Source organism: Agaricus bisporus (genome assembly GCF_000300575.1).
Source record: "Agaricus bisporus var. bisporus H97 unplaced genomic scaffold AGABI2scaffold_4, whole genome shotgun sequence".
Classification (NCBI taxonomy): Eukaryota; Fungi; Basidiomycota; class Agaricomycetes; order Agaricales; family Agaricaceae; genus Agaricus; species Agaricus bisporus.
The window spans coordinates 1,551,698-1,570,592 of record NW_006267367.1 but is presented as its reverse complement, the minus strand read 5'-3'; the positions used below and the strand labels follow the sequence as shown (position 1 = coordinate 1,570,592).

At 46.7% G+C, this 18,895-nt stretch overlaps 10 protein-coding genes across 10 annotated transcripts; 5 read left to right on the top strand and 5 right to left on the bottom strand.

The window, feature by feature from the left end:
* Nucleotides 1-10: 10 nt before the first annotated feature.
* Nucleotides 11-1,273, bottom strand: AGABI2DRAFT_192067 (hypothetical protein). Its single transcript, XM_006460265.1, has 9 exons — nt 1,265-1,273; nt 1,160-1,216; nt 1,004-1,113; nt 873-943; nt 712-813; nt 519-667; nt 414-466; nt 229-367; nt 11-172 (listed from the first exon to the last, which is right to left on the bottom strand). Exons 2-9 carry the CDS (start codon nt 1,189-1,191, stop codon nt 115-117), a joined length of 714 nt encoding a protein of 237 aa, XP_006460328.1. The 5' UTR covers nt 1,192-1,216; nt 1,265-1,273; the 3' UTR covers nt 11-114.
* Nucleotides 1,274-1,430: 157 nt separating this feature from the next.
* On the top strand, nt 1,431-5,010 carry AGABI2DRAFT_184813 (hypothetical protein). Its single transcript, XM_006460264.1, has 13 exons — nt 1,431-1,936; nt 2,005-2,299; nt 2,352-2,473; nt 2,524-2,790; nt 2,838-2,939; nt 2,990-3,099; nt 3,147-3,204; nt 3,257-3,340; nt 3,400-3,554; nt 3,605-3,893; nt 3,945-4,085; nt 4,142-4,743; nt 4,792-5,010. Exons 1-12 carry the CDS (start codon nt 1,445-1,447, stop codon nt 4,358-4,360), a joined length of 2,334 nt encoding a protein of 777 aa, XP_006460327.1. The 5' UTR covers nt 1,431-1,444; the 3' UTR covers nt 4,361-4,743; nt 4,792-5,010.
* A 1,142-nt stretch (nt 5,011-6,152) lies between these two features.
* AGABI2DRAFT_220271 (hypothetical protein) lies at nt 6,153-6,984 on the bottom strand (the record flags this gene model as incomplete). The annotated part of the gene is made up of 4 exons (XM_006460263.1): nt 6,153-6,449; nt 6,503-6,556; nt 6,610-6,878; nt 6,929-6,984. The coding sequence occupies 4 exons, from the start codon at nt 6,982-6,984 to the stop codon at nt 6,301-6,303; spliced, it is 528 nt and encodes a 175-aa protein (XP_006460326.1). The 3' UTR covers nt 6,153-6,300.
* Nucleotides 6,985-8,290: 1,306 nt separating this feature from the next.
* On the top strand, nt 8,291-8,562 carry AGABI2DRAFT_135556 (hypothetical protein). Its single transcript, XM_006460262.1, has one exon. The coding sequence runs from the start codon at nt 8,332-8,334 to the stop codon at nt 8,500-8,502; it is 171 nt and encodes a 56-aa protein (XP_006460325.1). The 5' UTR covers nt 8,291-8,331; the 3' UTR covers nt 8,503-8,562.
* Nucleotides 8,563-9,397: 835 nt separating this feature from the next.
* AGABI2DRAFT_117282 (hypothetical protein) lies at nt 9,398-10,283 on the bottom strand (the record flags this gene model as incomplete). The annotated part of the gene is made up of 2 exons (XM_006460261.1): nt 9,398-10,046; nt 10,102-10,283. 2 exons carry the CDS (start codon nt 10,281-10,283, stop codon nt 9,398-9,400), a joined length of 831 nt encoding a protein of 276 aa, XP_006460324.1.
* A 1,255-nt stretch (nt 10,284-11,538) lies between these two features.
* AGABI2DRAFT_220269 (hypothetical protein) lies at nt 11,539-13,123 on the bottom strand. Its single transcript, XM_006460260.1, has 7 exons — nt 12,971-13,123; nt 12,849-12,922; nt 12,670-12,791; nt 12,506-12,611; nt 12,295-12,450; nt 12,067-12,216; nt 11,539-12,014 (listed from the first exon to the last, which is right to left on the bottom strand). The coding sequence occupies exons 1-7, from the start codon at nt 13,068-13,070 to the stop codon at nt 11,964-11,966; spliced, it is 759 nt and encodes a 252-aa protein (XP_006460323.1). The 5' UTR covers nt 13,071-13,123; the 3' UTR covers nt 11,539-11,963.
* Nucleotides 13,124-13,817: 694 nt separating this feature from the next.
* AGABI2DRAFT_68206 (hypothetical protein) lies at nt 13,818-14,331 on the top strand (the record flags this gene model as incomplete). The annotated part of the gene is made up of 3 exons (XM_006460259.1): nt 13,818-13,921; nt 13,980-14,040; nt 14,095-14,331. The coding sequence occupies 3 exons, from the start codon at nt 13,818-13,820 to the stop codon at nt 14,329-14,331; spliced, it is 402 nt and encodes a 133-aa protein (XP_006460322.1).
* A 395-nt stretch (nt 14,332-14,726) lies between these two features.
* AGABI2DRAFT_67007 (hypothetical protein) lies at nt 14,727-16,349 on the bottom strand (the record flags this gene model as incomplete). The annotated part of the gene is made up of 2 exons (XM_006460258.1): nt 14,727-16,082; nt 16,140-16,349. The coding sequence occupies 2 exons, from the start codon at nt 16,347-16,349 to the stop codon at nt 14,727-14,729; spliced, it is 1,566 nt and encodes a 521-aa protein (XP_006460321.1).
* A 241-nt stretch (nt 16,350-16,590) lies between these two features.
* AGABI2DRAFT_203288 (hypothetical protein) lies at nt 16,591-17,712 on the top strand (the record flags this gene model as incomplete). Its single annotated transcript, XM_006460257.1, has 5 exons — nt 16,591-16,799; nt 16,870-17,010; nt 17,063-17,247; nt 17,302-17,562; nt 17,618-17,712. The coding sequence occupies 5 exons, from the start codon at nt 16,591-16,593 to the stop codon at nt 17,710-17,712; spliced, it is 891 nt and encodes a 296-aa protein (XP_006460320.1).
* A 256-nt stretch (nt 17,713-17,968) lies between these two features.
* AGABI2DRAFT_192063 (hypothetical protein) lies at nt 17,969-18,651 on the top strand. The gene is made up of 2 exons (XM_006460256.1): nt 17,969-18,067; nt 18,122-18,651. Exon 2 carries the CDS (start codon nt 18,230-18,232, stop codon nt 18,398-18,400), a length of 171 nt encoding a protein of 56 aa, XP_006460319.1. The 5' UTR covers nt 17,969-18,067; nt 18,122-18,229; the 3' UTR covers nt 18,401-18,651.
* The last annotated feature ends 244 nt before the right edge of the window (nt 18,652-18,895 follow it).

Sequence of the window (18,895 nt, the reverse complement as noted above, 5' to 3'; positions counted from 1 at the left end):
GATAAGTGATCGGTGATCCTTCATCCAGCTTTATTTCTGCAATTGAGTTACACTGTACTCTAGATGAGGTCCAGAATCTATGCATGTCAGGAAACCCGTCTAACTAGTGATAGCCTAAGCCTTGCGGATTATTATTTCCAAGCCCTTGGATTGCTTGACTCGGACAGTGATACTGGAAATTTTCGCCACGTTAGATAGGTAACATAGAGTCTTATCAGCAGGTCGAACCTAGTGAGATCTTGTACGAGTATGTCAGGTTGAGCCGCTTCCATCTGTTCACGGGAATGGGTTGTCAATAAACCGATTGTCTTGCAACCAGCCGCTCGTCCACTTTGTACGCCAGCGGGAGCATCCTCGAAGACGACACCTGGAGAAATTAAGTATAGCTGAGCCGCCCAAGCGTAAATACTTACATTGAGTCGGGTCTACCCCGCAGAGTTTCGCGCCGAGAAGATATGGGTCAGGCCTATAGGATAACTTCAATACGAGCTTGGACGACGAACACAGCAGTGGCATACTGAGGTTTTCCGGCAACCACGTCCTCTGCAGCCACAAGAACGTCCGGTACCGGAACGCCTGCAGCCTTGAGTGCAGCCAGTGCATACTTACGGGTGGCGGAGGTGCAAATACTCCATCTCGGAGAAGGCAAATGACGAAACGGTTCGATCTGCAATCTGTCAATCTCTATCTTGACACAGCCGGTAAACGTACGTCAGGCAAGATCTGTTCGAGCCCTTTGATTTTGACAATTCCTGGGCGACCGTTGTTTGTCGAAGACGTTACTATAGCTTCTTCGAAGCGTAGTGCTTCGCTCTAGATCTCGATGAGGAAAAATCGTTGATACCTCGAGGGTAGGCTTAAAGCTCAGCTACCTCAAGAAGAGTTGGATCCTCGACACGGCAATGGTTTCTGAGGTTGTCAACAGTGCGAATTCCATGCGATGCTGGATATTCAAGGGAAGTTATTGGCCTTGAAGAAGCAATACTGGTAAGGCAATGCTCACTGCTCAGTATTTTCTTGACGTCAATGTCAGGGTAAGACTCATGGAATATGTCCCAAGCACCGACTACACCAGCAGTGCTGTCGACTAGCGTGCCATCCATGTCAAAAAGGCTTCTCAAACGTCAGCTCCGGTAAAGCAATAACCGTATGGGCTTACATTGCGTCAACGGAAAAGACTGTGTCGGACATTGATGTCTGCCTGGCGCTTTAGAACCTGATGGGAGATGGTTGGCGACAATAACAAAAATGAGCCGGAAATTACCCGAGCATGGAGGACCCAATGCATGTGGCATACCAAAAATAGGAACAACAATTGAATATATTTGATCGCATCATGTTTATTGCAGGACTGAATGCCAAACATTGCGTCCCACCGGATACTCAACTCCCTCAACCCGGTGGCATCTTAATCTCTTTCTGGTTAACTGCTCTCGGTCTCATCATGCCTCCGCGTAGGCGCGCGCAGTTTACCCAGGAAATAATTGATCAGCAGCTACAGCAGATTCATCTCCTTGACCCATCTTCGTCTTCTGAGAATCTCGAACAGCTGGGTCCTATCATCAAACAAATACACAGCAACCGCCAGCAAGAGGCGTATCTCAGAACCATTCAGGGTCTCATTGAATCTAAAGATGCGGAAATTGAGAAGATTTGCGTTGATAACTATCAGGACTTCATATCGTCTGTCTCCACGCTGTTCACGGTCAAATCATACACCGACAAGATGAAGGAGACCATCGCTACCCTAGATACCAGTGTCTCCCAGCTAGGCGGAGGTTTAGTCGAAAAAAAGCGCAACCTTCTTCAAATGAAGAAGACGGCAGCAAACCTCGACGAAGCCATTGATACTTTGCAAGCATGCCTTCGGGTGCTGGATGTCGTCAACAGGGTAAGCGAGATGGTAAAAGAGGGCAAGTATTGGAGCGCATTACGGGTCTGTCATCTACATCCTTACCATCATCGTGGTACATTCTAAATAATAGAATTTTGTTGCCTTGACAGTCGCTTGAGGATATTCAGACCTTGCCCCCAACGTCTATATCCCAGACTCCTTTCTTCCAGCACTTGTTATCATCATTGCCCTCTTTGCGCGCCCAGATCAAGGACGCTGTCACGGCTTCTATGAAACAGTGGTTGCTCGAGATAAGAAATGTTAGCGCAGAAATTGGTAGACTTGCCGTTGAAGTAATGGATACCAGAACAAGGTACTGGAGAGCTAGACGCGAGAAGGATCCCCTCCTTCGATTGAGTCGCGTAGGGAGCGCTGTTGAGCTCGTCACCTACGAGAAGAATGAGTGTAAGCGGACTTTTGAGTTGTATAACAAAAATGTTGATTCAGCTATCTTCAGTCAATGTGCTGAACAATGATAAGCTAGAAGTGGATTTCAAACCTCTCTTCCAATGTATACATATATATGATACCTTGGGACTTCTCGAGGAGCTCCGAAACTCTTACCAGGCCGATAGAAAGGTATTCATTGTCGCTCTTTCATACTATCTCGACTTACTCGCGTATGGTAGGCACAATCAGATTTGATTCTACCCCCGTCACTTCTTCTTTCGTCTCTGCCAACGTACACACAGGAGATAACTGGCTTTTTCATCATCGAGTCGCACGTTCTGGAAAGTACAGGGACATTTCGATCCTGGAGAAACATCGAAGAACTGTGGGACGTCGTCATATCTCGCCTGACTGCAGGCATCAACAACTCTCTTAGATCTGAAGGCGATTCAGAGGTATATCTTCGTGTCAAAGAGAGTCTTCTCACATTCATCATGGCGCTTGAGGTGATATTCAATTGTTTCTTGCGTTCACCGTGTCTGACCGTTTCCAGGCGTCGGCATATTCAACAACATCTCTACAAGACTTCATACTATCCTTATTCGAGCGCTATGTAAAATTGCTGGAAACCCACTTTTGCAAAATATTGGAACAGGTCAGACTCGTATATACTTATGCGTCCTACGGGGTGTTCATTTTGATCAGGTTATTCGCCAAGATGATAATCAGCCTCTATTTACAGAGAGAAAAACTGATTATCAAACAATATTGGACACAGTTTGGATATCTGAGACGGAAAGAAACCACTTGAACAAGTATGCAAGCTCATTCCTCGTAAAAATGTGACCTAAATGCAGAACAGTACGCCTCTGCCTCAAGCTCTTCCGTGGTCACAGTCTTTTTATCTTTGCTGTCAGGAAGTAAGTTGACTCCGCGTGTGTGTGTAAAAGCATCAGCTAAATCCCTTATTAGATACGTAGTTTCATCAAGAACTTCTATGGGTTCGTTGAGGGAGTTTCAAGGCATCATCGAGACATTGATGAACTCTTGGGCAAGGTAGCACCAGACCTCATTCTGTTTTAAGGAAAAAATCCGGTTTACTCATTGCCATCTAGTCCCTCGATAACCTTTTCATTAAAGGTATTGGCGAGACGATCGTCCAACAATTGGCGACGACAACGACTGTGCCACAAATAGCCCAAATAGTCACCAATGTCGAGCACTTCCAAATCGCCAGCCAGGAACTTGAGCGCGCACTCACGAGTTTGAGGCATGTGATTTCTGTCCTACCACCATAGCGCTTTTTCTAACGTTTTGTAGGTCAACGCAACGTGGAGGCCTTGTCCATTTATCCGCATCCAAGTCCTTTGAATCGACACTCTTCCATTCTATCAAACGTTTGACCGGCCTCATCAACTCCAAGCTAGATCAGTCATTTGAATTTTCATTATATAACTGGACTCCCCAACGGCGAGAAAGCGCCCCCAACATGCAACTTGATGAACTCATCAACTGGCTTACTACTGTCGTCGATTCCCTTGCAATCCAAGAACAGTACAAAGACGAAGTATACAAGGCTGCATTTGAACATATAGCCGACACATTAATAGTTAGTGGTTTATCGGCTATGAAACACTTTCGCGCTCATGTTGGATTCCAGGAATGTCTGACTGGACGGGATATTGATATGATCAACGAAAACGCAATCTCAAATATCCTTATCGATGTGGATTACCTCGAAGACGCACTTAAACGTATTGATCGGTCACACCTAGTAACCGTTTTCGTAGAGCTTCGCGCAGTCAGTACAGGCAAATTTCTTATCAAACTTAACGCTGATATCCTTATCTGGACTAGATGACGTCCATTCCCCTCAATAACGCCGTCCAGGAGTTCCTGATCCCGACTAATCGGCAGTCGTCCTATTCTGCAGTAAAACAAAAGCGACTCCAGGCCTTGCTGGAAAAACTAGCACGGTACGGAGCTGGTCAGCGTGACCTCGCCAGTAGGGAACTCGGGGAACGGAGGCGGAAAGAAGCAGAAGCTGTTGGCCGACTTTACCCTGACAAACGTTAGTCTAGATATTTTATGTCAATTAGCTTCAAATCCGAGCATTACAACTCCTGTAGTGATAGAGAATGTTGGATCTATAGCAGTGAACGCCCTATGCATACATCCTCCTAGTCCGCGGTATGCGAACTATGTTAACAAAATTTAGCGAGGAAAAGGATATAAGAAAGAAGTAACTAAGGGATCACAGGTAGCAAATAAGTCGAACTGAAGTGGTGGTGCGTGCGTCGTCGATATCGTCAAAGGATCGTGACACTTCTTACAACGCAATCATATTACCAGGAACAGAACAATAGAACGAAATTATACTCGGCGCCCAATGTTTGAACTGAGCCATTCCAGGCCCTCATAAAGACCATCACCGGAAGTGGCACAGGTGGCCTGTATATCATGAGCGACTGGAGTCATTGATGTTATTGATGAACATACCTGTATATACCAGGTTCGCTGCCTAAGGCCATGGAGACCGAGTTTGTCAGTTATTTCCGCGGCATTCATGGCGTTCGGCAGATCCTGCTTGTTGGCATAGACCAAAAGGACGGCATCTCGTAGCTCATCTTCATTCAGCATTCGTTGCAACTCCTCCCGAGCCTCCGAAACACGCTCTCGATCATTCGAGTCCACAACGAAGATAAGGCCCTGAGTGTTCTGGAAATCTGAGAAGTGTATAAGAGGCTTATGCCCTAGGAAGTCAAGTAAGGGGAATGCCTACAATGCCTCCAAAGAGGGCGGATCTTGTCCTGACCTCCGACGTCCCAGACGGTGAAGGAAATGTTTTTATATTCAACAGTCTCAACGTTGAATCCTGATTAACGTTAGAAACCGCCATGAATGTATCGTAATAAACACTTACCGATGGTAGGGATGGTCGTGACAATCTCGCCAAGCTTGAGTTTATAAAGGATGGTGGTCTTCCCAGCGGCATCGAGACCAACCTGAAATATGGCTGAGGATCATACAGACTGGAATATTATTTGGCCACTTTACCATCAATATGCCTGGATGACACGACACGAGAATTAGAGTGACATTTGAAATCCGAGCAAAATACTGAACTTACGCATCTCCCTCTTTCCGAGGATGCTGTGTAGAACTCTGGAAATTGTCATACCCATGTTTTCAGAATGAGCCGAGGGTGTTGTGAGGAGAGTTGTGAAGGATGAGGAGTAAGTAAGGTGCACGAAGTGTTTGAGAGAAGCTCTTAGCGTGGGACACAATTTAAAGTTCCGCTGGGATGTGATGGCAAACAAGACCATCCCCACCTGTTTATATTTGAATTGAAAACCGTCCCTTCCACGTCCCTTCCACGTCGCTAGTGTGCTCCGCTCCGACACGTTTTTTCGCAGACTTTGCTGCGCGCTACGGAGGTCGGCACGGAAGTCGGTATGTTTTGTCATATCGTCCAGCTGAAGTATTAGTATATCCTCGATGATCAATCCAATATCTTCGTCGTATTTGATTCGAATGCGAGTCTGTTGTAGATCATTGTGGCAGCGCTCTCTGGATACAAGTGATATCATGCATGGTCTCAAGTCTTTTACTGATTGCAGGAATCCTTTGTCGGACCTTGCCGTCTGCAGCTTGCTGTATCGAGTGTTTAAATGTTCAGGGACTGCGAAGCTGCATGTAAGAAATGACTAAATTTGGATGCCCCGGTTGAGCCTAAGGGCTAATAATATAAATAACGTTTGCTTCGAACGCCGATTTGGCAGCACGAATCACATATCATCAACTCGAGTCCTACAACTACATTCTAAAACGATTAACTGCATCAACCGAAACAGAACAGACAAGTACACTGTACATTATACGACTCTCATTATCGACTAAGAACGAGGAAGAGAGATGATTAATGAACATCAAACCTGAGGTAGGTCTACTACAAGAGAGAAAAAGGCAAGATAATGAAAAGTATCAACAATCCTATTAGCTATTATTACACTACTTCAACGCCGACCGGCCGCTCTGAGCCTTAGTTCGACTTTTGCCTTCCAACTCGCGTATACACCATCACCAGGGTGAGGGTTATATTGGCATATTTGGAACAGAACGAGCTGCTCATGGAAACCGGGATTGATCCAAATGGTATCGCGGGCTGAGGACATATGAGTTGCAGAACGCGCACACTTAAAAAAGGACGACGATTACCTCTCCTCACCAGCTCAGTTGCGTCAGTTGCTCCTAGACGGCGGGTCCACATGACTACAATAAAGGTCTGAGTAACGGCCAAATTTCAAAGGCGGCATGAATCTTACAATAGGCGACAACAGCAGCCGCGCTTCTGGATACACCTTTGACACTATGTACCAGCACAGTGCCACCGGTTGTCAGCGCTTGATGAATAAATTGACAGATTGCTGGAAGGTAAATTAGAATATCTGCAGATTCGATATCTTCTATGTTGATTCGTTTGTGAGAGATACCAGATTCTGGTACCTCGGCAGGGATTGCTTCGTTACACACAGATAATATGTGTGTGATGCGCCGTTCACTCAATGTCCGGGTCGAGCGAGCAGCAAGTATGCTAGAAGAAACGGTCAGAATGGTCAAAAAAAAAATGAGTGGTCCACATACTTTCCCAGGTAGAGTTTGTTATCGATGATAGCCTCTACGTTTCTCAATTGAGCCATTATTTTTGCTCCTGAGTTTTGATTCTTTGGCTTGAACGAACTACTGAGTTCCTAGAGACCATGACGATCGAAGCCTCCTTCTTGTACTCATTCTGAAAGACGGCAAGTACGGCTACCGAGTCGTACGGGAGACAGTCAAGTCCGTTGTCCCTTGCTGTATATCGAGTGCAATTCTACGCAACAACAGTAAAGCAGTGCCAGTTGCACTACAGCGAGTATGAGGCAGATTACCGGTAAACCAAAAGCGGTGTCCACGTGCCATTGATGACGTTGGAAGGGAAGCTCGATAACATATAGATTGGCATCGGAATCAATGTTCCATTAAGCTCTGTTTTCAAAGTTCCTGGGCCACCCACGTGTTGCTCTGTTTTTACCTAGACGCCCCGGAGCGCTCCCATTGACTATGGCGGTGTAACAACTGGATGGATTATGTCAGATCATATCCTTAAGCGAACGGAGTCGGTACCGCGCTATGCGTTTTCTCCTTCCGTTCCCAGGGCTGGCTTGCAGGCCACTTGCCCGTAGATATAACATTGCATGATTCAGACTGACTGAACTGGATCTATTAACAAAGTTATATCAAATTCGTTGACTCAAAAGGTGAAAGATAATATTATCATTATTTTCCCTTACCGTCCGGATGAAAGCCTCAGAGGGAGCCCGGATGTTGCAGTACGAAATCCTCCCCCTGACAGAAGGCTTGATTATTCAACCAGGCAAGGCTTATGTTCCACAGAAATATGTAATCCGGTAATCCGGGCTTGACGTGAGCCTGTTACTCGTAGTATGAATTTACCGAGCTTCCCCGCGTAAAGACTAGAGATTCCAAGCTTCAATCTCAACGTTCTGAACGTTTGACGTTCAATGTAATGCCACATGTCTTCCGTGTTATTAGGGCTAAAACAGCGGTGCCAATTGAGCTGCAGAAACACGCGTTTCCGGGGTGGGAGATAATGAGAGGTGTGAATCTGACACTTTTGATTTCTATGATTAGGTAATAGTAATTACTTGAAACAAGTCCATTTTTGGCAAAAATATGCAGGACCCTTTACCTATTACAGCAAAAGTTTCTATATAAGAACAGATTCATGGGCTTAGCAGTCAGTTCCCATCTGACCCTGCTACATTCCACACAGCGGTCGCAACGAGGTGCAAACGAGGCATGTTATATAAGCTTGACAATTGCAGTTGTGGGCTAGGGCATTGCATTTGCTATTAAAAACATTGCTACGGTGACTGGAGTGAAGAACCGCTCCTCTCTGACCTCCAACTATCTCGATCACAAATGAAGATTGAATGGGCTTCCAATGTGAGGGTTTGTCATTCAGTATATGGCGCATAACACTGATGTTCAATCAGTTCGCTCCCGATGGCAGTAGACGTCAGCCACCTCCGTCTACCATCCATGGGTGGCTTGCCAAGTGGAGGGGCACTTTCACCGGCAATGAACATGTTCGCAGTAAAGTCAATATATTTCTCACCTTCTCCAAGGAAACGATTTTTGACACTGTATCTTAGGGTATGGCAGAAATGCGGAAAGCTTCGGCGTATCGAAAAGCACGTAGGAGGTATGAACGGAAGAAGGCGGAAAAGCAAGGAGGTGTTGGAATATTATCTTTATTTCGCGGCCGTAAGCCAAGGCAACCCACTCGTCATTCGGCCCGAACCCGGGCTCTGAGTCGAAAGACACGACCCTCTCATTCCCATAGCAAGAAGTCACCGAACGCTGGTCGTCGCTTAACCACATCCCGCCAACCTAATTCAAACCTTAAGCCTCGTGCTAACACACCCAAGCGCGGGACTAACACATACCCTCCTCTCACACGGCGAGAACCTACTACTCGCCGGCCCACCGGTCGTCGTTGAATATTTAAGTGCTGAGCACTGCTCAATTAGATTTCACTGGGATTTTGAGATATGTATTATGGATTTTTATTTGGGTTATTTATGTAGTTATATAGAAGCCTGTTATATATATTAGTAGACTCGGATACTATTGAAGATTGTGACAACACCTCCCGTCAGCTCTCACAGGCACCAATAGCTTTAGTTAGCAGTCGCGCAGCCGCCGATTTTACATATATACAGTAACGAAGGATTTTGTTTAAAGCTTCAAGTAAGTATGAGGAGAGAACTGAAGACGTAACATAGGATGACAGATAAGACTGTACTTGTGCGATAGAAGTCGACATAGGTAAGTTTGTATAACCTCTCATCAGTTTAAGTGTCGTGCTCGCTTTATTGAAAGCATGAAATCGAGAACTTGTGTAATATCAATCGGAGGGCCTGTGCAGGCACCATGACGTAGTCCCTTCATTACAAAAGGGACGGGTGTGTATCGGTAATGAGTTTGCAAATCGATGATGAAGTTGGCGGAAAGTGTAATTCCATAGTCCATCTATATACATCCGGTTTAGTGCTCGGTCAATGGTATCTGCTGTGATTTTTTCTTCTTCCTTCGTTTCCGCTTCTTCCTTGGGGAAGTGTTTGCCTTCTCGATTTCAGCATCGTCTTCATTTGGCGAGACTCCCAGATTTAGCAGTGGTCGGTTAAAGAGCTCGGCGCTATGTCCAGGGGATAATAGCGGAATAGCCGTCGGAGAGTTGTCAATGAGTTTCGTCAGTTTTGCAGAAGCTGGAATTGGGGCTGACTGTGTCTGTGATTTGAGAGGAGCACCGGAGATCTTAGAAACAGCAGAAGGGATCCGGTCGCCGATAGTCGACGAATTAGCTGATATTGGAGCCGGCGCACTCTGGTCAACAGCGATAGTTGGCTGCAACTGCGAGGAGGTATGAGCAGTCACTGGTTTGGTTTGAGTGGCGGGTCCTCCCTTGACAATTTTGTTCTTTGCCTTCTTTTGCGCGGGGTTAAAGGGGTCCTGCCGAGCTCTTTTCTTTATCGCGCCAGTGCGACTCTCTTCTTCATCGTCTGATGGGAGCACGGTGGATTCCACATCCTTTGGCTCTCTCTGCCGCTTTTTCCCTCCCTCTAATTTATTTTTTAATCTTGCCGCTTCACGAGCTAGACTTTGCGTTTCAGGTATAGGCGCGCCTACGCCCAGCCTGATAGAACCCAAGTTTCAATAAAGCTTTTCTTTTTGTCAAAGACGTGACATACCTGGCAGGGCGGCGCATATACTCTTTAATTTCAGTCTCCAAATCGGCTTGCCTACCACTCCTCGAGAAACGCGTTGGCTCGACCCAGGACGTTACAAGATTCTGCGCAAATGACATGGAAAGGTCAATTTGGGCTTGAAGATCTTGCAAGTCGACCACATCTTCTGGTTCTTGGGCAGCCATTCCAAATACAAAATAGAATAAATATACGCCAGCGGACGAATAGATTGTTCTGTTGGAGCTTGGGACACTTTTGAGTTTCACCAGTGCATCGTGGTGATTTGGACGAGTGGGTTTTTTGTTTGTCCACGTCTATCAACTTTGTGACTGGATTGACATACATACCCGTGATGAGCATCCGTTAACCCAGCCTCTCCAACCACCACCTTCGAGCTTCAATCCTAAGCCGGATGGTAGCATTCAAAAGAAAACTCGATGAAATAGATGATTCCGATTCCGAAGAGCCTGCCTTTGGCAAACAGATTCTACCTGTAGCAGACTTACCAGACGATTTTGACGCGGAACCCCAGGATGGCTTGCAATACCTCTTCACTGTCCGGTAAGAGCCAACTAGTGTCTTATTCGATCGCATGTCCTGAGTTCATATATATTAGTCGCGATGCGAAGACGCTCCCCCAATTCACTCGCGTTATAAACCCATACGAATCTGTTGCGGAGACTCTGCCGCCCCAACCTTCAAGTCAGGATCCGCATCCTAGATTGCCATCCGCTGAGTGGAGAAATCTCACAGAATCTCGCTGGAAAAACATCCGTAAGGTATGTCGAATGCATCGTGAAAAATCTTGGAAAGTCAAGCATGCCAAATTCGCATTCTAGAACTTTAATCAGGCAACCATTGGAACCTCTCAACCGATTTCCCAGCGACAACTAATGCCTGAAAAAGGAGAACGAGATCGCTGGTGGGATTTTCTATCAGGCAAGCCTGAATCGGCGTGGAATGTTCCCCCTCTTAGAAAAAAGGGTAAAGCTAAGCTGCGACACCAACACTACGAGAATTTCGTTCAAGGTAAAATGCGTGCTTGGGACAATGAAGAACACAAATCTAGCGAACATGAAGGAAAGGAAGACGGACTTCCCGATCCTGAAGCTCAGGAACAAGAAAGTATTCAATACGGCTCAGAACCAAATGATAGCGCTACGGATCACGATGAAGCCAAGAATCCATCGGGTAATCCAGTGCCAAATTCTTCATCCATGCTCATGGAGCCTCTGGCTTCTTCTGATGATGCCGAGCTCGTCATGGAAAGTAAATTGCCAGCTATTGCATCAAAAACTGATCCAGAGAAAGAGTCTCTCATCCCACGAGAACCATCTCCAAAGCTATTGAAGCATATTGACGAGGTGATTCCATATCAAATCAATGTGATCATGTTTTGACTACGGTATAGCGCATGGCATTGCACCTACTTATGTATTTCACTCATTGGATCAATCTCTACCTTCGCAATCCAGAATCGCTTGCATGTCGCCCGACAGCTTCACATGCTCGGTGGATATTTGCCCTTCTACTGCGAGTTGATGACTATATTTCAGCCGACGATATGAACCTTTTACGCAACCTTGCTCGTGCTTGTTTAACTCTCGTGAAACATCTTGCATCGGAGGGCATGGTGGGTCTACCTTATCTTAGCCCATCGACAGGTACAAGGACAGGAGACCAATTTATGAGCGAGCGAGCATGTTGGATCATAATATCTGCTATTGTCAGCGTCTGGAGCCAACGGGACCTTTGGATGGACGCCGAGGGAGTCCTTACGAGCATTGGGTGAACAAGCTTTTAGTTGATAAACTACATTCGCATCAAGTACGTTTCATATGTGTAATAAATCTGAGCCACAGATATCACGCTGTTGTGTTTCCCCCAGTGTTCTGTGGACGAGGTTCTCGGACCATCTGTAGAATATGAGTGAAAAGGTCGGCGTTGGCATGAAAAGTTGTTTCTTACGATCTTTACGACAACTGGGGCATTATGCCAGTCGGGGTTATCATCTCCAAGGACGACCGCATCAACTACTTTATATCCATGAAATGAATAGAAGCTTGTGTTCTTCTCATTAGTGGACTTCAACCAGATAGCGCGATTTGTCATATCTCCCTGGATTCACGACGCGGTGCGCGGACGTTACAGAAATTGAGGATGTGGTCTTTTCAATACCCTCAAGCAAAGACGTACCAAAGCCCCGACGGATTCAAGAAGCGCGCCTCCATATCCCCACCCCTGGCTGGCAGGTTCGGTGGCTAAAGTGTCAATGTATAACATTTGTTTTACTTGATCACCCAATGATCTGGAGATGGCGTTTTTCATTTTTGTCTCAAACTCAGCCGCGCGCTGAGTTTTCACCTTAGCAAGGTATGATGCATGACACTGCGTGCTGACAACGTACTTTTTTCTCCTCGTCCCGAGTCAGCAGCTGGAAAATCTTACCGATACATTTGGCCACCCAATCAATGCAGTGGTCAATTGGTGCCCCGGGGTTGTCGGGTACGGTGCTATAGCAAAGGGATCGTTATAAAAGATCTAGTAACGCGGTGCTTGACAGTCACGTACCAGAAAATGACAGACGCTCCAGCGTCGACGGTGAGCGCTACTTTACGTCTCTTCCAATAAGCCAAGACGCAGAACATAACTATTTGCGTCGTTTCTTTGACCTTGGTTTTTTGTTTGCGGTTCTAGAAAGGTGAATACTCAAATTCGCTTCGAAGTGCATGAGGGTCAACGAAACTAACATTGTCAATGTACCGCAGAACGGGATCTTTTTCGAAGGCATCCACCCAGGTTAGGCTTGCCTTCTTCAGGTGTGCTATGGGACCTATAGATCCCGAACATATCTATATGCCAAACGACATACCGTATCGCAAAGGAGTAACAATCGGTGAGATCAGATATTCTACATCGGGGTCAGTGGTTGAATCTCCCGCATGCATTTCATCGGGCCCGTGAAGCTGCATGGTCGTTAAGGAATTGTGGAGAATGCTTGGGGGAGTTGAATTCGAAAGTCAGCTTTTGTCCCTCTGAGTTCGTTCCGCAGCCTGATGCATCAGGCTGCGCATTCTAGGGAAAGAGGTATCGTTGATTTTTACCCAGATAACAAATAATTCACAACATGTTTCATGTGGATAGAAAAAGTTCTGATCAAAGGCAAAGTAGGTTGAAGGACTGCGCAGCAAGCTGTGGTACGTCGTTGCTCGTCGAGAGCTAAATGAATTGTCCACGGGTATAAATATATATATGACCTTTGGCCGCCCAATCGTAGAAAGGCAAACGTGGGAATGATGGTTACACGGGAAGTTCCATAGTCTTAGCACGAGACGCTTGTCGAGTTTCCCGCTTACGACAATTCGTCACCCAAGGAAACCTGTAGTAAAACATCGGAGTCGACCCGAGAGAAGGATGGTCGAAATTCTAATCAAGGGTCGGTGACGATGATTCTGAAGAGGTTTTGAGTAGTCATTTATCGCGGCTTCTAGCTACTGAATCATTGATAGCTGATGGGTCGATGAGTGTGATAGATGAACGCAAGCACGCCAGAAGTGCATTGAATACATTTAGCCGATTGGCTGAATGTTTTAATCAAAGCCGTGGGACAAAAATAGAGGCCTCAAAAGGTTGGTCTGTTGCAGTGGTTCGAGAACCGTTCTTCGGACGATCCCACCCTCGTTTCCTCTTCCCTCCCACAACCCATCTTTCCGGACACCATGCGTTCCATTGCCATTACCCTTGCCCTCGTCGCCTCTGCCTGCGCATACAGTGTCTCTCAACCCAGTAGTTCCATGGGTTGGTCAACTTCGGGTGGCCAACCGTGAGCACAACCTCTCCTTCCTGTCGATGCACATAGCTCTGACGTCTGCAATGTCCAGCCTTACCTGGTCTCGAGTTGATACCGACCCGACCAACTTCACAGTTGTTCTCACCAACCAGGTACGCAAGGAGAAATTCTCTCACTTGCCCCCTGATGTAACGCTTACCTTTTAGGACCGCTCTGTCCTGCCTCAAGACCAAGTTTTAATCGCTGAGCAGGATGGTGTTGGCCAGACGAAAGTCTCGTGCAACCCTCCTAGCGGTGGCTGGCCCGTCGGAGATCACTTCAGGGTCAACCTCGTTAAAAACGTTGACGAGCAGAACGCCATCTTGGCTCAGTCCAGCGAATTCACGATCAAGGCCGCAAATACCACGTCTAGTATTTTAAACATCTCAGCAAACCAACCGTAAGTACCGAGAAGTGTAGGGTAAAAAGTTCAAGTCTAATTTTTATTAGGGCACCAACTGCACCAGTCTCCCCTCCACCCACCTCCAACACAGATCCAGAGTCCTCAGACAGCGCACCTCCCCCTGCCCCCAATGGCGCTGTTACCATCAGCATCAATACAGCCATTCTAGCTGTTGTTGGTGGTGCTATCGCATGTTTCACTGCGTAAAGTTTTAGGGACATATTTTGCGCATTCCAATCCATCCAACTGGCGCTTTCTTGGACTTTGCTATGAGACATATAGACTTTCATTTGCAATGGCAATGTCTTGTAGACCGATACCCTTTGCTCGTTGTAATAATTTGACACGTTCGAATCACTTTCCGACAGCTATGATACCTGTCCTGTATGTAGACACCTAATCACGTTTAACGGCACCCCACCAGCCCAAACCAGCAAGACCTCCAAGAATGATGACAACTGCCGGGGGAAAGTGGTACCACTCAACGAGTGTAAAGGTCGTGGCGGACACCAATAGCCACCAAGGCTCATTCGCCAGACTGATGCCCTGGTTCTGAGTCGGTGTCAGATATCCGACCTGCCAGATACGGTAAACGGCAGTGTAGATGAAACCAACTGCAGTCGCATTAACTCCTCTCAGTAAACTGGTTACTATTCTCTTCTTCCTAAGCATGCGCCACAAACTCTGAAACGCAATGCACAACCAGACACCGGGAGTGAATATACCCAAAAAGCCAAGTATCGCGCCGAGGAAGCTTTTGGCGGGTGTATACCCGTTGAACGCCAGTGCCAATGAACCCAAATAAACCGCAAAGTTGAAATTGGGTCCTGGGAAAGCCTGGGCGATAGCGAGACCTAAAATGAAGTCTCGAGGTGTTACCCATCCAGGCTGCACCACGTATTCTCGAAGAAGAGGAATCACGACTGGGCCGCCACCAAAAATTATTGTGCCCGCCAGAAACATGTTATTGAAAAGGGCGAGAGACAGAGGAGGGTGGGCTAGGCCGCTGCGTAGACCGATTAGGGCGGAGAAGACCATCAAAAAGAGGATGAATAAAGTTAGACCCGCTGCGACGGAGAGACCATATCTCGAGGCGTCTACCAACGTTTGGCCAGGACTTTGTTCCGCACTGCTTTCCGCGTTGTCTGCGAGAGGCGAGGATGGGGAAGATGGAGTGGATTTAACACTTGTACGACTCAGCGAGCGTTGCTGAACTGAGTGTATACTCTGACCCTCCTCAGTCATCCTTGACATTTCTATAATTTCAGTCTCCTCCGGAACTTCTTCCCTTCCAAGATTTTCCACAGAAACATGTTTCTTCTTAAGACATCTCCGGATTTGGGGGAGGTAGATATCCCAGAAGATAGTAACTATGCTCGCCCCGACGAGAAGGGCGGGAAAGTACCAGAGGGCATTATACAATAAACCCGCACATCCACCGAAGACGACAAGGGCGCGCGTAAGTTTGTCAGTAATGGCCTTTCGCGACAGCTGGACAGCAGCCAGAGAAATAACCCCGACTGTCGCAGCGTTCAAACCGGATAGGAAAGCGTAAACAGGGGCAGGAAGTGTCTCCTTCAGCCGGTGCACACCTAAAGCAAGACCATACATCCCTAGTGCACTTGGCAGAGACCAAATGAGAAACACCGCCATAGCAGGAATGTATCCGGCATGGATGGATACAATTGCAAAAAGCATTTTGGTAGAACCAGGACCTGGAAGGACCTGAGCGAGTGCAAACAATTCCTGATACTTCCATATCTCTTAATTATGTTCCGCCGATGATGTTTAGAGAATAAGGAGACGCACAGTTTGCTCGTCTATCCAAGGGGTCTTTCCCATTCCGTCAACAAACCTACGATGGAAGATTTGGAAGTGGACCGGAGGACCACCGAACGCAGTGAATCCGAGATCGTAAGTTCGAGCAAGGACATCAAGAAGTCGATTTTTCAGCTTGTGCGGCGCTGAATCAGGCCCTATTTCTTGACCACCTAGTCCTGGGATGAAGTGTCGAATCATGGCGTAGAGAGCTGACGCTGGCATTCTGTCCTTTCCTGAGCTGGATACGCGCTGGCGCAATTAAGGCTCATTGGCAGGTCAGACGCTTTCCCGACTCGGCGTCTATAAGCATCGTCTGTGGGAGTCGCAAGATGCGAAAAGGCATAAGTACGCACGTGCGATCCAGAAAATCAATTCAAACCCGTTTCATCATCATGTTGTTATCACAAGTTGCTCCAAATCTGTCTTATCTTAGGACGAGATGCCGAAACAATATGCACACTTACTTCCTCCTACCTGGAAAACACAGGTTTCTGTTTGGTTAGCAGAAGACACCCCTTCGTTCGATTACGGAGGTTATGTCGTTGGGGAAGCCGAAAGAGAAGCGTTCTTATTCGGAAAGGGGAAGCAATCTGCCGTACTTGCCGGTTCACCTTTTTTCACCGAAGTCTTTGAACAACTCGGTTGCTCGTAAGTGGCGCAGTGTATTGTTATTGTAGAAGGTTCTACTTCGGCTAATCACCAAATGTTCTTTCATTAGGGTGGAATGGCATTTGAATGACGGCGATTCTTTCGTGCCTATCAAACACGTTGCCACCGTTCGTGGAAAAGCACGGCACCTATTATTGGGCGAACGCGTCGCTCTCAATATTCTAGCTCGTTGTAGTGGAATAGCGACTAAGTAGGTTCCATTTAAACCCAGCTTTTGATGTTTTCCATTCACGTTTGGTTAGGTCCCAGAGTATTCTCAGTCAAGCGCGAAGTTATGGTTATACTGGTCTTATTGCGGGTACCCGCAAGACTACCCCCGGCTTCCGCCTTGTGGAGAAATATGGTATGCTTGTTGGCGGTATCGACTCTCATCGGCACGATCTTTCAAGCATGATAATGCTCAAAGATAACCACATTTGGTCCTCCGGTTAGTTTTTTTTCTTCCTCTCATGCAAGTATCTTGTTAACCTCCAAGGCGCAGGATCAATTACAGAGGCAATCAAGGAAGCTCGGAAAGTCGGTGGATTCAGTCTACTTCTTGACGTTGAAGTAAGAAATAGAGAGGAAGCTGAAGAAGCTATCGCGGCAGGGGCAGATGTCATCATGCTTGATAACATGGAAGGTGATGAATTAATTAATGTGGCTATCGAGTTGAAACGAAAGTGGAAGGGACAACGCAAGTTTTTATTTGAATCTAGCGGGAATATCACGGAAGAGAACCTGCAGAGCAGAGCTCATAACGGTCGGTGCTGCATTGTAACATCTTACAAGCCTGATACCAACACTCCAATTTCTAGCTATAGATATATTGAGTACCAGCGCGGTCCATCAGTCTGTGCAGCACGTTGATTTTAGCCTTAAGTTACAGAGACCTAACTTAGAGTCTCTATGAGTGTAGAAATTTACCACTGTATCGTTCCGTGTGTAACCCTAACAATTCCATCGGCTCTCCCCATACTTCATCCTTATCTACAACCACCCTTTAAATTTCAGCTTTGAATCGTCACGGCCTCGATAGCTACAAGGTTTTCAATCATGTTTTCTCCACTTGCCACTCACTCTGAATCAATGGCGGAAAACATGGGTAACCCGTGCTCGTTTTCAAGTGTTCTTTGACTTGACGATGAGTCTTTAAGTTGGTAGCGTGTCGCAAAGTGAGCGATTATGTCACTAGCGAAACCTGATTCTTCCAGATCATACGCCACATTAACGAGATAAGACGCTTTAGCGTGTATATCAGGTTTAAGGTGAGATGCCAATAGTGAGTCGTGATTCAGAGCTGAGAGAACGAGAAATCACAGGGAGAGCACCACCAGAGTGGGTAACTTGTAACTTGAAGGCTGTAATTCGGGCTTGAAATCCGATGATTCATCCACTGCTTGATATATAAACCCGGCCACATCAGCCATATGAGAACAGTAATGACAGGCAACTACAGGATGCAGCAAGGAATCCGTAGTCTAAAGAGTGGCCGTAATGTGAAGACATCTACGACCTTATTGACAGGGACCCCAAGAAGGGTCGCGCTGCTTGTCAACACAGCGTCTCCACCGAAGCGGTTCCTGAATGGTGGGTGGTGAAAACCAACCCCATTGACAAGGTGCTAGCCGAAGCCAGCTGATTGTGAGGTGCCGGGAACCAGCTTCCTCTAAAAGATGCACTGACTGAAGTCGGCGCTTGAAGGATGAGGTGGTGAAAACCAACCCCTTTGACAGTGCTAGTCGAAACCAGCCAAGGTGAAAGGTGGATTGCTTAACTGCATGTCCAACCCTCCTTAAACGAATCCACAGGTTCTGCATATGGTACCTGTAGCTTTGATAACCCAGGTTGCCTCTGGGTCTGAACTTCGAACTTGAAGTTCGGAACGTAGACTCTTTACAACAACTTGAAACAAGGTATATTGGAGACAAAAGGCATAAACTTTTCGACCCTATTCGCGGACTAACGGTTGTGCGTAACATGGTCTGCAGGGAGGTGCGGAACGCTGGCTCGTGAGTGACGAAGAGAGGCATAACGAGGGAAGTACACGTCTATATGTATGTAACCGGGACTTCCTTCGGAAACCTTTCTGAAAA

What these genes read in the sequence shown, in the direction of transcription:
- AGABI2DRAFT_192063 (XM_006460256.1), top strand. Translation starts at nt 18,230, where the DNA reads ATGAGAACAGTAATGACAGGCAACTACAGGATGCAGCAAGGAATCCGT.
- AGABI2DRAFT_220269 (XM_006460260.1), bottom strand. Translation starts at nt 13,070, where the DNA reads ATGCAGCTTCACGGGCCCGATGAAATGCATGCGGGAGATTCAACCACT. An exon ending in TTCTGCGGTACATTGACAAT is followed by an intron (nt 12,792 to 12,848) that starts GTTAGTTTCGTT and finishes TCACCTTTCTAG; the next exon opens with AACCGCAAACAAAAAACCAA. An exon ending in CTCGGGACGAGGAGAAAAAA is followed by an intron (nt 12,451 to 12,505) that starts GTACGTTGTCAG and finishes GTGAAAACTCAG; the next exon opens with CGCGCGGCTGAGTTTGAGAC.
- AGABI2DRAFT_184813 (XM_006460264.1), top strand. Translation starts at nt 1,445, where the DNA reads ATGCCTCCGCGTAGGCGCGCGCAGTTTACCCAGGAAATAATTGATCAG. An exon ending in TTTGCAAAATATTGGAACAG is followed by an intron (nt 2,940 to 2,989) that starts GTCAGACTCGTA and finishes CATTTTGATCAG; the next exon opens with GTTATTCGCCAAGATGATAA. An exon ending in TTTTCGTAGAGCTTCGCGCA is followed by an intron (nt 4,086 to 4,141) that starts GTCAGTACAGGC and finishes TATCTGGACTAG; the next exon opens with ATGACGTCCATTCCCCTCAA.
- AGABI2DRAFT_135556 (XM_006460262.1), top strand. Translation starts at nt 8,332, where the DNA reads ATGTTCAATCAGTTCGCTCCCGATGGCAGTAGACGTCAGCCACCTCCG.
- AGABI2DRAFT_192067 (XM_006460265.1), bottom strand. Translation starts at nt 1,191, where the DNA reads ATGTCCGACACAGTCTTTTCCGTTGACGCAAT. An exon ending in TCGAACAGATCTTGCCTGAC is followed by an intron (nt 668 to 711) that starts GTACGTTTACCG and finishes GACAGATTGCAG; the next exon opens with ATCGAACCGTTTCGTCATTT. An exon ending in CTCGTACAAGATCTCACTAG is followed by an intron (nt 173 to 228) that starts GTTCGACCTGCT and finishes GAAAATTTCCAG; the next exon opens with TATCACTGTCCGAGTCAAGC.